This window comes from Parasteatoda tepidariorum, chromosome 1 (genome assembly GCF_982258835.1).
Source record: "Parasteatoda tepidariorum strain Cologne lab strain chromosome 1, Ptep-v5.0, whole genome shotgun sequence".
In the NCBI taxonomy this organism is placed as follows: Eukaryota; Metazoa; Arthropoda; class Arachnida; order Araneae; family Theridiidae; genus Parasteatoda; species Parasteatoda tepidariorum.
Window position 1 is genome coordinate 17856610 of NC_141755.1, and position 14147 is coordinate 17870756.

Sequence of the window (14147 nt, forward strand, 5' to 3'; positions counted from 1 at the left end):
TAATGCTACCACAAAATTCCCTTTGTGCTTAAACAAAGGAATTAAAGCAAAAGGTTGAAAAAAGATAACTACGCAGATTAAACTACGCAAACCTAACGAAATATACGAAATACCCATACATCACAAAAATATATATTGCAAAAAACTTCGGTTACTTAGCTTCGAAATTCTTCAAAAGTATTCACGTGAAATATCCTCAGTGGTGGACGGATCATGGGTTAGAGTCCACTTGCCGTCAGGCTAACCGTGGGATGTTTTTGTGGTCTTCCTCTCCATGCAATACAAATGCGGGTTAGTTCCATCAACAAAAATAAATAAATAAATAAATAAAAAAGAAATCCTCCAAGAAGGCAAATTTTTTCCCATTGATCCAGGTGTTCCCTTGTTTTATGGATTGGGTTCAAAATTACAAGGCTACGGCGCTGAACAATAGTAGTCGTTAACCCAAAAATTGGGTCGCGGCCCTTCAACGATGGTTATAAAATAAAGTAGTATTCAGAGAAACTTACAAAACTCTCTTAACAAAAGCTCATTCCAACAGAAAGTAAAGAAATTATATTTTCTATTAACGGTATTGAGAACCTATTTTAACTTTATTGCTTCACCTTGCATGCTTTACAATATTTATAGTGCTTGTAATCTTTTACTTATACTTACTAATACACCCTGTTTGTCACTACAGTATGTTGTATGCATAATTGTTCTCTTTAATATTAAGTTTCATGTGTTGACTTTTTATTTTTTATGCAATTTTCTTTACATTTAGATGGCGCAATTTCCGTAATTCGACATGTGCCATATTGCTCCGTGATTTGTCTCATTTCGATAGCATTTTTGTTTATGTTTAAATATAAATTTGCGTTTCCCTATGAGAATACTTTTATGTTTGATGCGGATTCTAAAAAAATGTCTATGTGGTTTATATGGAACAACCTATTTATGATGCCGATGATTACAGAACACAATATGTTGATACATGCCAATGATTACAGAACACAAAGTTATACCTAATGGTATGTTAGATCACAGCTTCAATTACGATTCAAAGTATATACAGTTCGTAAACTAAAGGAACGGATTGCGTTAGTATAACTTTTGATGTAGAAATTAGGTGCAGTCTTAATGGTATGAAAGCCTAGCCTTAAATATGCTAATTCATTTGCATGGACGATAATTAAAGTCACAAAATCAGATACAAAAATGTATTTTTTTGAATTTTTATATCCTTTTATATCCTTTTTATATCCTTAAATTGTGCAGAGTAGCCTCAATCTGAAAAATATAATTACAATAGTTTAGTGAGGAATGCGGTTTTGGACAATTTAACGATAATTTCACTTTAGGCCTAACCTTAAATATGCTAGTTTACTTACATGGAGGATATTTTAGGTCAGGAAATAAGATTCAAAAAAGAATTTTGTTTTGAATTAACATGCCTTTCTTTTAAGGGATTTGGAATCATGATCATAAAATTCTGTAGGATCATATATCCATAACTATGTGCGCAAATCGACAAAAAACTACAACTATAAAACTCGCTTGTCTAAAAATATTTATCAGTTTCAAAAATATTTTTCCTATTTTATTTTTATTATTAAACTAATAAAGATGCTGAATAATTGTGTGTGTGTGTGTTTAGAATGTCCATGTATCGTTTTATTTGCAATTCACCCAGTAGATGCAACTCAAGAACGAACTGGATTACTTATTCTCCTTCGGTTTCGAACAATTTGTTTTATTTATTTCCCCCCAAAATAGACCAAAATCGCCATTTTATCCCTTAATTTAAAAAAATCAAATTACTTTTTTTAAAACCGAATTTCAATAGTCTATTAGCATCTGCAGCAAATATGATTTAGTTCAGTTTAACAGTTTTCTCGTTATTTGGGATTTTAAGGACCTTGATTTTAATTTTGGTCACCCTGCTCTACCTAGAGAATTCTTTGAAGAATTGATCGATATAATCTTGATGTGACAATCCTTAAACGCTTTTAGAAACATAATTTGATTAAAAAATTGATTGTATGATTTACAACATTGTAAGCAGATGTTCTACTCAAAATAATCACTTACGTGTTTCGGTTACTATCAATGCTCTAATCATCCAAGAGATAAACATTGTTACAATTTACGAAACTGGAAATAAGTATTGAGTGATGTAACTGGTATTTTTCATTTTTTAAAATCTTTATTTCCATTATCACAAGTTCACAAATTAAATTCCGTTGATAGTTTCGGAAAGATTTCAAGGCTGTTGGTGATAGGAGCGATACTGATAAAGGATGTCCTATTAAAAATTTGAATATAGCTAAAAATGAAAGGTTTTGAGTATTTTTGTTCACTAATAAATTATTCCTAATTTTAAGAAAACCTTTTAGTTAGAAGGCATATAATAAATTTCCAATTATCACAGTAAGTAGATGTTTAGAATCATACAACAAATTGTGCTTTATCTTTATTAACACTCAAAAGTCTAAATAGAAAACAAAAACTTGCAAGTATCTTATAGAATCAAACCAAAACAAATAACCAAACGATGACAATTTTTTTCGTTCAATCAAAAATAATAACAGAAAACGATAAATTCATCTCCTAACTAGTAGTTAAGCTTTTCACCGTGGGTGGAGCGCTGCACCCATTTGGTAGGAAAGTGTTTACATTTTGAAACGCTCTAGAAGAAAAAAAGTTTCTTTGTGATAAAAACTGTGCTTTTAAATACAAAAGAATGTTGAAACGAAACAATAATCAGTGATTTAAACTCCTCCTGACAGAGGCAATAACTTTGTAAGAATTTTAAGTTTCATTCTTTAATGTTTAATTGATATATTTTAACCACAGAGAAATATACAAAGAGTTTTCACTTTTATGCTGGAACACGTAAAAAGGCGACGCTTTTCATTTTTCAAAATGGCAACGTTACTCGACCTAATGAGTTTAGCGCCGCCCTTCGCTCGAAAGCTTAACTAAAATTTATTTTAATATACTATTTTAATGAACTGATAAAATAATCGTCTGATTGTATGTTTTACTTTAATTCTATAAAGTGCTTGAGTTTTCTTTTTCTTTAAGAATAACAAGCGTTAACAAAGAAAAAGTATATTTTATCTTAACACGAAAATAAAATTATGATTTAATTTCAATGTTTTAATTTCTTTCCTTTTTTCTTGTTTTTAAACTAATATCTAAGTAAGGTAAAATCTATATATATATTTCTCTTACACGGCACCAAAAAAAAGCCTCATTACAACTTCCCGAATAGCAACGTTAGAAAATCGACCAAAAAAAAATGCTGTTAAAAATGTCACATGCCAAATCCAGCTCAGGTGGCTCAACATATAGCGCTTTTAAGAACGGAAACAATAACCAGAGTGAGCATTATCAGGTTGTTCAATTCAGATTCATGCCCTAAAAACATGATAATATTTAATTTAAACTCAATTAGGAATTAATTAATTAATTGAAGTGAAAATGCTTTAAAAGGCCGCTGTTGAATTGATATTTTTCTAATGGGAGCTACCTAAACGTCTAAAAAACGTCTAAGTGTTTGTATTGAATGCATTGAATTTTTTTATATTTCGCGTTTACTTATGCATTGAATTTTCGCACTTTAAAATGCAGAATATTAGTGAAACTGCTAGGGCTTTTAAACGTAATGAAAGAAAACGTGTTCGAAGAGCCCAAGAAAGTGTTGAGGAATGTTATGGAAGACGTAGATTGCAGAGATCAAGTGCAATAATAACTGTTAAAGATGTAACAGTAGATGTCGAAGAGTATAATATTGGCTCAATGACGGAACAATGTAGTTATTGTAATGCTTACTTCTGGGCCAAAGAAAGAAATTCTTCTGGCAAATATAAGAAATGCTGCTACGAGGAAAAATTAATTTGCCTACGCTAATGGATATTCCCGAGTTGCTGCAAAAATTATTAAGTAATAATTCGATTGAGGCACGAAATTATCGAAATCTTATCCGGGAATATAATTCTGCTCTTGCTTTTGCATCATTTGGAGCACACATAAAGCCACCTTCTGGAAATGGACCGTATTGTTTTCGGATTCATGGTCAAATTTATCATATGGTGTCACCTTTGTATAGCAATAATCAAAATAATGCTGGATACGTGCAGCTGTATATTTTTGATTCAACTGAAGCTACCAACAGACGCATTAAAAATAATACTGGATGTTTACGCTCTGTAATGGAATGGTAAAATGTTATGTACTTTATCACAAATGTTAATTAATATAGAAATTGATTTCAATAATGCTGATCACCAAAAAATATTTCATTTGGCGATAAAACAAATTCTTGTGTTCTTGAAAATGAAAGACTTTTTGAGGGTCATTATCTCACAGGGAAAAGTTAGGGTTTAAAGTTTATGTTTTTAAATAATGAATTTTTTTTCTAAAACTATCAGAATTTCTAGCATTAACTAATTTATTATACACATTTAGTGGAATTTAGATGAGTAACTGCAGTATTTGATAATTTATTTTGCTAATATGTTTCTCATTTAGCTAATGTTTTGATTTTTTCACCGTGTACAATCTAAATAGCTAATATACTTTTTTAAAAGCCAATAAGAACATTGATAGAATTCTTCTACATAAGTACAATACTATGTCTTTGATGATAAAATACTACGTCTTTGATGATAATATACTATGTCTTTGTGCTAGAACATTGTGTTCATTGGCGAGCGAGCGCAGCGAGCCATGGTTCACGGCGTGAACCACATAGGATTGCGTAGCAATTCTCGAGGGTTGGCGAGCGTTAGCGAGCAGGGGGCGGAGCCTCCTAGTACATATTTATTTGATTACCATACATCATTTAATCCTTTAAAACTAGTAGACGAATGAACGTGGGTAAGCTTTATTTCTTATATTTAGTACATAAATTCCTTTTAATAAGTAACATGTTCGCAGTGCTGCAAATTTTATTTATCTTTGTGTTTTTATTTTTAAACAAATTAGAATAGCTGTTTGTAATAGAGCATTTTTCTCTTTTAAATATATAAAGAATTTTTTGTTACAAACAAATTTTTTTCCTAATACGAAATTAAAAGTTTTATACTTACATGAAAATATTAATTTTATTTACGTTTTACCTTACATGTAATAATCTAAATCCAAAAGTTAATTTCTAAGGATTTTTCTACTGTATTATGCAAGGTAAACATCTGTTTTCTGTGACAAGCAATAGTCTGCAAGCATACACGAATTCAGTATTTCTTAATTATAATTTTCTAAATTCAGAACTATTTGGTTGTATCGTAAGTGCAGATATTTTCAAGGGAAAATTTCAAGCTCAATTCTAGAACCTTTAAGGACATGCTATACTTATTCAGCAGGAGTTGGCACTTGGCTTCACTACGGATGCAGAGTTTATTTCAGCGGGGGAGTCGAGGAAAAACATTTCCGCGTTTGAAATTGAGACAACCCTTAATGCTCGCCAAACACTATCGGTAAATTTTTTTTCAATTACTTACTTCGTTTTGTTATTTGCTATTATACTTTTCATTGCACTAGCTAATTAAATATATTTTAATTTTAAAATGTCTCGAAAAAGGACAAACTATGAAGATTGCGAAATAAATATTTTTGTCATACGATCGGCAAATAGCAACCTTAATCAGGATTGTTCACATCCTTCTCCCAAAAATTGTGAAATAGTATCGTCGTGATGAAGTCGAAGCAAGGTGCCAACTCCTGGTGAACGAACCTTGAACCTTGAGCTTTATAATTTGTCTGAAGCCACTTTTTTAAGCTATCTTTTTTATTGCTAAAGAAACTCATACTAGCTTTTAAATGACTTCACTGCAGGGTTTTCCATACTATTTAAACTTTTCTGAAAGTCACAGTCTTTCAATAGCTTCCTTTCTGAGAATCCGCAACAATGTTATTAAAATTTTACATTTATGTTATTCACATTATGTTACACTATGTTATTAACAACATTTTAGCCGCACTAACTCTAGAGAATTTTAATTCTATGTTAAGGAAAGAGGGGTCGATTTTGACCATCAGGCAATAACTTTAATTGCCACATTAAGTAGAATGTAGTGGAAGAAACTGGCAGATTCTTCCATCATTTTTTAGTTAAAAGTACAAAAAAGACTAAACTTGTAGAATTTTACATATTTGCCTTCTTCCAAATACCGATTCATTCAGTAATTTTGTTTGCTTTGTAAAAATTTTTTTTTATAATATTAGTAAGTATCTCTTCAGTTAATGTTAAAAAATGATTTAAAAAAAATAATATATATGTGCTACTGTGAGAAAAAGAGTCAATTTACTTGTTTACAAAAGAGTCATTTACAAAAGTTTATGCTCTAAATTAGATTAAAAAAAATTTAAATCAAAAATGCCCATGTGGAAGTCATGTATTTATACAATTGCCAATGGTTTAAAACTGATCTATACAATTTATCTGCCCCAATTCTAAATTTAATTTTGTAACCAGAGTAACTTAAGTTTTTGTAATATAAAAAACCAGTAACTTTTTTGTTTATTGAATCACTTTTGTCACTTCAACCATCTACAATAGCTACAAGAAGTTTTAATAAAATAACTAAACTCAAATTTAGCATATTTTCATCTTATAAACTTAACAAAAATTATAGAACAGAACAACATATAAATAACTTTTTGTGTCTGGTTTGTTTGCTACATAACTTAAATTTAATTGTATACCATTTGAAAGTATGATAGCTGTACAGTTTGTTTTTATTTCGTATATTTTAAGAAAATAGATAACAATGCTCCTCTTATCACTATTCACTCAACAATTTTTGTGAAACTAAGTACTACACGTCCTATAACCTTCTCGAAAAGAACCTAGATTCACCCAATAAAGTGGAAAATAGGTTGAAAGAATAGAATCTAGGATGACTTTACGAACTAATGTATTTCGCTCTTGTTTTTCGAAACTGCCAGCTTTTATCGAACTGCCATTTGAAAATACTTTCATAGCGTTAGAGTTTGTTTTTATTTCGTATATTTTAATAAATTAGGTAACAATGCTCATCCTATCACTATTCACTCAACAGTTTTCGTGAAAATTAGTACTACACATCGTACAACCTTCTCGAAAAAACCTAGATTCACGCAATAAAGTGGAAAATAGATTGAAAAAGTAGAATCTAGGATGACTTTACGAACTAATGCATTTCGCGTTTGTTTTTCGAAACTGCTAGCTTTTATCGAACTGCCATTTGAAAATACTTTCATAGCGTTAGAGTTTGTTTTTATTTCGTATATTTTAAGAAAATAGGTAACAATGCTCCTCTTATCACTATTCACTTAACAATTTTTGTGAAACTAAGTACTACACGTCCTATAACCTTCTCGAAAAAAACCAAGATTCACACAATGAAGTGGAAAATAGGTTGAAAGAATAGAATCTAGGATGACTTTACAAACTAATGCATTTTACGCTTGTTTTTCGAAACTGCTAGCTTTTAAAGTCCAAACTTAAAATAAATATTTTCTAAATCCTTGTCATGAATAAAGTCAAAATGCTAAGGGGTCGTAAATGAATATTTAACTCGGGAAAACAAAAACCGCTAACAAAATTTAACGATCATTACTTAGGGAGGGAATGAAAATGATGAAACTAGTTTACTTAATAAAACTTGAAAATGTTTCTAGAAATCACCTTTCTAGTTTTATCCACGTCTATTTTCTCCGACAATCAAACAGGTTTTTATGTTTTCCGTCCCACCTTACTTAGAAGTGATTCGTTAAATTTCGATAGCTTTTTTTTGTTTATTCCTATCTTAAATATTTTAAAACTTTATTGAATAAAATAAATGAGATAATTAATGTTAATTTAATATTAATTAAAAACTTATTAAAATAATTGTTTTGCGATCCATGATGTATCTATATTTTAGAGTTCACTATTGACAAGGACTTTAAAATATACATTAATGGCAGAACACCGTGTTCAGTATTATGGTAAGAAATTACCATAATGTATGCAAGTTACGAATCTATTTTTGATTGGCATGTGATTTGATACGTTAAATTTATCTCAATTGTTCCTTAAACGAATGAAAAATGCAACATCTTAGCATTATTATAACATTTTTATTGAGTTTTAAAACATATCATAACTAGAAATTAAATAGTTCAAAAAAATATAAAAATGTATTATAAATGGATTTCTAAATTTTTAAACAAAATTGTTTGTAATTTCTTTTAATTTTTATAAATAATCAATTTAACTTTTAGAAGTACCTGTATACAAATTGCATCACAAATAGTTTATAAAAATATATCAGGTTACTATATTACAATTTTAATATTTCATCTTATTATAAAAATCGTAGAAAATAAACATTTGAAGAACATAAAATGTGTTATGGGTAAATTATTTCAATTGTATAAAAACAATAACCAATTATCAATAAACTTCAGATAATTAAGAAAATTAATAGATAGAATTTTTCAAAAAATATTAATTGCAATGCATAAAGATAAAAAATATAACAAATCAACTCATAAATATGGAATAATTTCTTGTCCTTCGTGAAGGATATTACATAGAATTTTTAAAAAATAAAAATTGCGTTCTGACAAGATTTCAAAAATATACTAATTTTAGTAATAAAATATACTAAAGACAAACAATATAATGTAATTTAAGAAGAAACAAATTAAATATATAGATAAATATATATATTTATTATAATAATTACACAATACTTCGAGTTGGTGGATGTTGTATACGCATTTACAGAAGAAAATACTGAGGTGAAATACGAATAATGAAATTCTATTCCAAATTGAAATTAGATGTCTTCTACTTTTTAAATGATCTGTCAGGTTGTTTCAAAACATGCTTCTCCATTTTCTTGTTGTTTTAAAACTTTTCTTAAATTTCTTGTCTAATATTTTTTTAAAGTTTTAAAATAAATAAAACAATTAAATATTTTTCTCTAATTCAAGGTCGTTATTTTAAGAATCTTAAGGGGATGGCAAACAATCTCTGTATTGATCTCTCAGACTTCTATCGACGCTGTTATTCCTGAACAAACGCTCAAAAGCTTCCACAGCTAAAAGTATATTATATTTGGGCTGGCAATGAGGTCTTACAAACAAGGAGATCTTACCTTTAATTTTACTTGCTTTAAATTCAATCTTCTTCAAGAAATTCTTTTCTAACAAATCTTTCGGTGAATTCTTATATTTGTTTTGAAAGCCTCGCTCATTTACAGTGAAATAGTTTGTCAAACTATTACGATCTATGATGACATCCATCATTGGATCATCAAATTTTAGGTGTTGTGGTGTTTCCGCGTGAAATATTTCAATTTGCAGCTCTCCTTCCATAGGTATGTCGAAAGATCCAGTGTTACTACTAGTGCCCTCTATAATTCTGCTAAAAATAACTTCGTTTTTCTGATTCTTTATAACTACACTTGCGTACGTCTGGGATTTAAAAAAACCGTTAGGGTTTGCTTTGTAAAATCTGAACTTTATTAATTTCTTTAAAGGATTTGCTGTGAGAGTTGCGAATTCTTCATCACTGTACGCAAGAAATTTTATTTTGTCAGTTGGAAGTGAGGGTTCCTTTATTACCTTAGCTGAAAGGAGTAGTTTATTGGGTTTATTGGCATGAACTACCGCATAAAAATCATTAAAGGCAAATTTTGCATTCTTAGCATTTGGCTCAATAAAAATCTTGTATACTCCTATAGGTACATCATCGAAAGTAATATTTTGACTCAGAATTTTTTGCTCAGTTACAATTCGAGATCCATCCATCAGTTTTATTGTATTACCGGACAAGACACCAAATATTTGGCTATCTATGTTAACAGTGAAATCATTTTTCAGTTTAGTGTAACTCAAATCTGATGGAGTAACCAAACTAGATAAGTGCAGCAGACCTAGATTGGAATAAACATTATGCATTTCCTTGAGATCGCTTATGATGTAGTTCAGAGGATAGGCTACACTGGATAAAACATAGTAATGCTCATATAGCTCTTCTTCTTGTATTGCTGCTTTTGCCAGTTTCATAAAAGGATAAACATCAACAGTAAACTCAATTGCGAAGAAGTGCATTAGTTTTTCTACTAAAAATGTTCCACTAGCATAATAAGGACGGTCATCAAATTCTTCGCGAGTAAGTTGATTGAAACGTGTAAAAGATTTGCGACCAGCTTTAAAAAACATGTGCGTCAAAAATGACAATTTCTGTATTAAATCCCAACTCTCAACTTCGGTTTCTTTTCTGAGTATTCTATCAAGTTCCATTTCTGTTTGTTTCGAATTTTTCCATACCATATCTTCACCAAACTCGATGGCCTGATAAAAGAAGCATAGAATGTTGTTCCACACTTCACTAACTGATAATGTTTCATCGCCTATACTTTTTAATTCGTGTCCATGACCAATTTCATGCAACGCCCCCCAATTTGTTGGACTGATATCCAACCAGAAGGATTTCATTGATCCTGAATTCACAGCCGTAAACTCGTGACCGTAATACGCCAACCCATATCCATTTTTGTCAGCTTTCAGAAAAAACCTGTTTCTAACGTTTTTATTGGTACCAGTTTCTTCAAATGACAACCCTATCAAGTCACTGTAGGTAGTAAATATCAGGTCGTAGAAAGTAATTAACTGATTCAGATTTTTGCCAACAGGTAGCTTTCTCGCAGTCTCTTTGTCCACTTTCGGTATAAGGAGACCAAAGTAATCTGATTCTACGTAAGCGAATTCTGCATCTTGGGTATCCCAGAGTTTGAAGAAATCCTCTAAATTGTCTCCAAAACGAAAGATGGGAAGAATTTTTGAATTCGATGGATAGCTTATATTGATATCGCGACTATAATCTGGAGGATTTTTAAGGTACTCACAATCTATGAATGGAACACTTACGGAGTCAATGCTGACAGATGATGCTATACCTGGCTGGGAATTTTTGACAGCATAATTGCCTTCTGTTTTACGGTCATTGTTGAGTAGACGTACTCGTACTTGGTCAAGAAACTGACTCACGAAAACACATTCCATTTTACTGTTGGCAGCTAATATGATTCCAACTGCTGTTCGGTGATGACGGAGGCCTTTAGTCATAGGAAAATTGTACCAAGCAGGCTTCGGCAGCCATGGTGCCTGAATTTTCTTTCTGGAAGTCATTTTATTTCACCTGCAATGATTGCGTTGATATAAAAATATTTTTTACACACCTTTGTACTAATAATAAAAAATAAATCTTTTTCTAGAACAATTTTTTTTTGTTGCAAGAAGATATTCGCTTCACTGATTTCAAATCTCGATCCTTGGACCGAGAATCCACTGATTTCTCGATCCAAGCTGCAGCTTTTTTAAGGGACATTTTTCATCCTTTTTTATACGAAATGAAGTTATAAATAATGTCTGAACCTTTGCATTAAAAATATGGCAATTTTCTAAAATCTTATTGCATGATTAATTTCTAAAATAAGCCGAAAGGGGAATAAAATTGTCTTGCTTTCTTTTGCATATTTCTCGACATATTTTTTATATTTTTGCATCACTAATTTCAAATATGCAATTCGTTTCTCCCTCCAAGTTACAGTTCTTTTTTTAAAAAAAACTTTTTTAATCTATTTTTTGTCAAATTTAAAAACGTTACATCTTGCGCAAATGCTGCCCCAAACTTCTAAGAGAGTTATGTTACATTTTCAGTATAAAAACTTCATAGAACCTGGAAATGTCGTTATATGCCACTAGGGTTGTTTTATTATTAAAATTCTTTCTTTCTCTGCTTCTGAATATGTCATAATATGAAGCAACCCTAGACGTCATTTTTGGCTATGGGTTTCGAAACAAATTCAGTTTCAATGATGTGTCCTAACTCCGCTAGAAGTTAATCACCCCTTGTTACATATAAAGTTACAAAAAATTTAAATATATTTTTACATTTAACTTTATTTTGTTGCAAATTATAAATTTTTTGCCATTGAATAATTTCTATGTACATTTACATAAAAATAAATTTTAAATATGTGTGGTTTTAGGTGTGGTTGTAGTTTTAGGTGGTTTTAGGTATCACTCTATTGTTTTTTTCTCCCTTAAAATTCACCTTATTCGACCCTCCCCTGTTTATAATATTACACTATAAACTGTTGCCATACTTACCGAAGAGATTTTTTAGTAAATGTTTGATTTTTTTTAATCCTTTCCTTTTCCAAACATCTGTTATTCTGTACTCCAATGTTCAATAAGACACAAATTCCATTTATTTATTGAAGTTAAGCTAAACAAATAGAAAAAAAATATCTGTGCAATTATGAACATTTTAAATACATATTCCTATTAAATTAAAATATTAAGAAAATTATATACGTTTTTTGTCCCCTCAGAATGAAGAAAGATAGTTTTTTGAAAGCCGAGAGACAAGATTTTAACTGAATTGCACATCTAGAATTTTCATTCTAAAATTATCTTAAAATAACCAGTAGCAGTCTGTCCATGCAATAAACCGTAAAATTCACGGTAAAGAGCATTTTTTACCTTTATGGTTTTTAAACTGTTAACAACTCGTATGGTTAAAAAACAGGGTGAATGCAAAACTATGCTGCTGTTAAGCATTTACAACAATCATGCTTGAAAACCATAAAAAAGTAATCTAACTGGACATTGACTATAGTTTAGCAACTTTATAATGCTGCAATCTATACGTGAATGAGAGTGTCGTATTCTAATTGCCCAGGGTCACAATTTGGGAACACGGAAAGTCTTCATGTGTTGAAGAAATGTAGAAAATATTGTAGTGTTTAAACGCTAGGACTTAAACCTTCGTTCATGAGACTGACAGATTGGTCCTGTTGGCTACAATACGCACTCATCTGCAAGGAACTAAATGGCTTTATTATATAGATCTAGTTGGTGCTATTAAATTTTGGCTCTTTAGACGTATTTGGTAAAAACTGTAAATAAACATTTTTTCTCATAGTGAACAGTTTAAAAAATATCTTATTTATGATTTGTTTGAATATGGTAAAATTACAATCATATAAAGTGCTATTTACGATTTATTTTGAGAAATTTCTAACAGTAAAGACGATTTAAAATTCAAATGAAGTCAGGTGTTTTATTTTTAACTTCAACTTTCTCAGAAAATAATAATTTTCATAGAATTTCATAATCTTCTCATACTTTTTAAATGTGTCTCTTCGATGCCTCAAAGATTATTAATCGTGTTCTCTTCTTTCCAAAAATTAAAACTCTTAAGTTGAAACTATTAATATTAAAATTAAGTTAAAACTCTAAATAATGTAAGAATTCTTTGTCATTATTGTTTAAATATTATTATTTTAGATCACAAACTTTGATTAACTCAATTTTTGCGTAAAAAGACAATTAAAATTAATATAAAATTCAAAAAACCAGATTGAAAAATATCGTTCACTGCATTTTAGAGTGTTTATCTATAATCATAGAAAAACAAAATCTGACTGGAATTTCAGAAAAGGCTAAAAAGCTAAAAAAATTTTCATCAAAAATGCTTTATTGAAGTTTAGATAATTGCTTACAGGGTGATTCTTAAAGACTACACTCAAAATGTATTTTTCGAATCTCTACCAAATTTGAAAACAAAAAAGTATATATACATATTAGGGTCATAGCTTAATATTTATCACATGAAGAAACGCTTTCGTAAGCTAAAAAAGCACAGTGCGGGAAGGTGTATGCAATAAACAGCAACAAGTTCTATTTCGAGAGAAAACAGAGATTAGTTTCTTTCGAAGGATCTACTGAATTGATTGAACTAATTGGAATCTAATTTTAAATTCTATTATTATTATAATTACGATTCAGGATAATTGGCTTAAGAGCTTCCCTTCATTTCTATTATTATGGCAGTACTTTGTATATCGATAATACATCGATATAATGTAAGATAATTTGTGTTCTCAGAAATAAATATTCGTTAAAATTTAGGGTCAGACTGCAAATCAACAATTATTGAAAACTGTTCTCCAATTAAAGCAATTTGATTACTGGAAATAAGTTCTGAACAATAAATGACCTTAAGAGTAAAATAACAGTCCTAAGAATACAACAACGATTCTATGAGTTAAATAATATTCCTATGAGTTAAAAGCGCTTAATCGTCTTTTACAAGTCTTTATATTTAACTTTCT

At 29.9% G+C, this 14147-nt stretch overlaps 1 protein-coding gene across 1 annotated transcript; it reads right to left on the reverse strand.

Annotated features, from left to right (window-relative positions):
* Positions 1-8289: 8289 nt before the first annotated feature.
* Positions 8290-12259, reverse strand: LOC107450382 (uncharacterized). The gene is made up of 2 exons (XM_016066158.4): positions 12139-12259; positions 8290-11164 (listed from the first exon to the last, which is right to left on the reverse strand). The coding sequence occupies exon 2, from the start codon at positions 11152-11154 to the stop codon at positions 8971-8973; it is 2184 nt and encodes a 727-aa protein (XP_015921644.3). The 5' UTR covers positions 11155-11164; positions 12139-12259; the 3' UTR covers positions 8290-8970.
* Between the last annotated feature and the right edge of the window lie 1888 nt (positions 12260-14147).

What these genes read in the sequence shown, in the direction of transcription:
- LOC107450382 (XM_016066158.4), bottom strand. Translation starts at nt 11,154, where the DNA reads ATGACTTCCAGAAAGAAAATTCAGGCACCATGGCTGCCGAAGCCTGCT.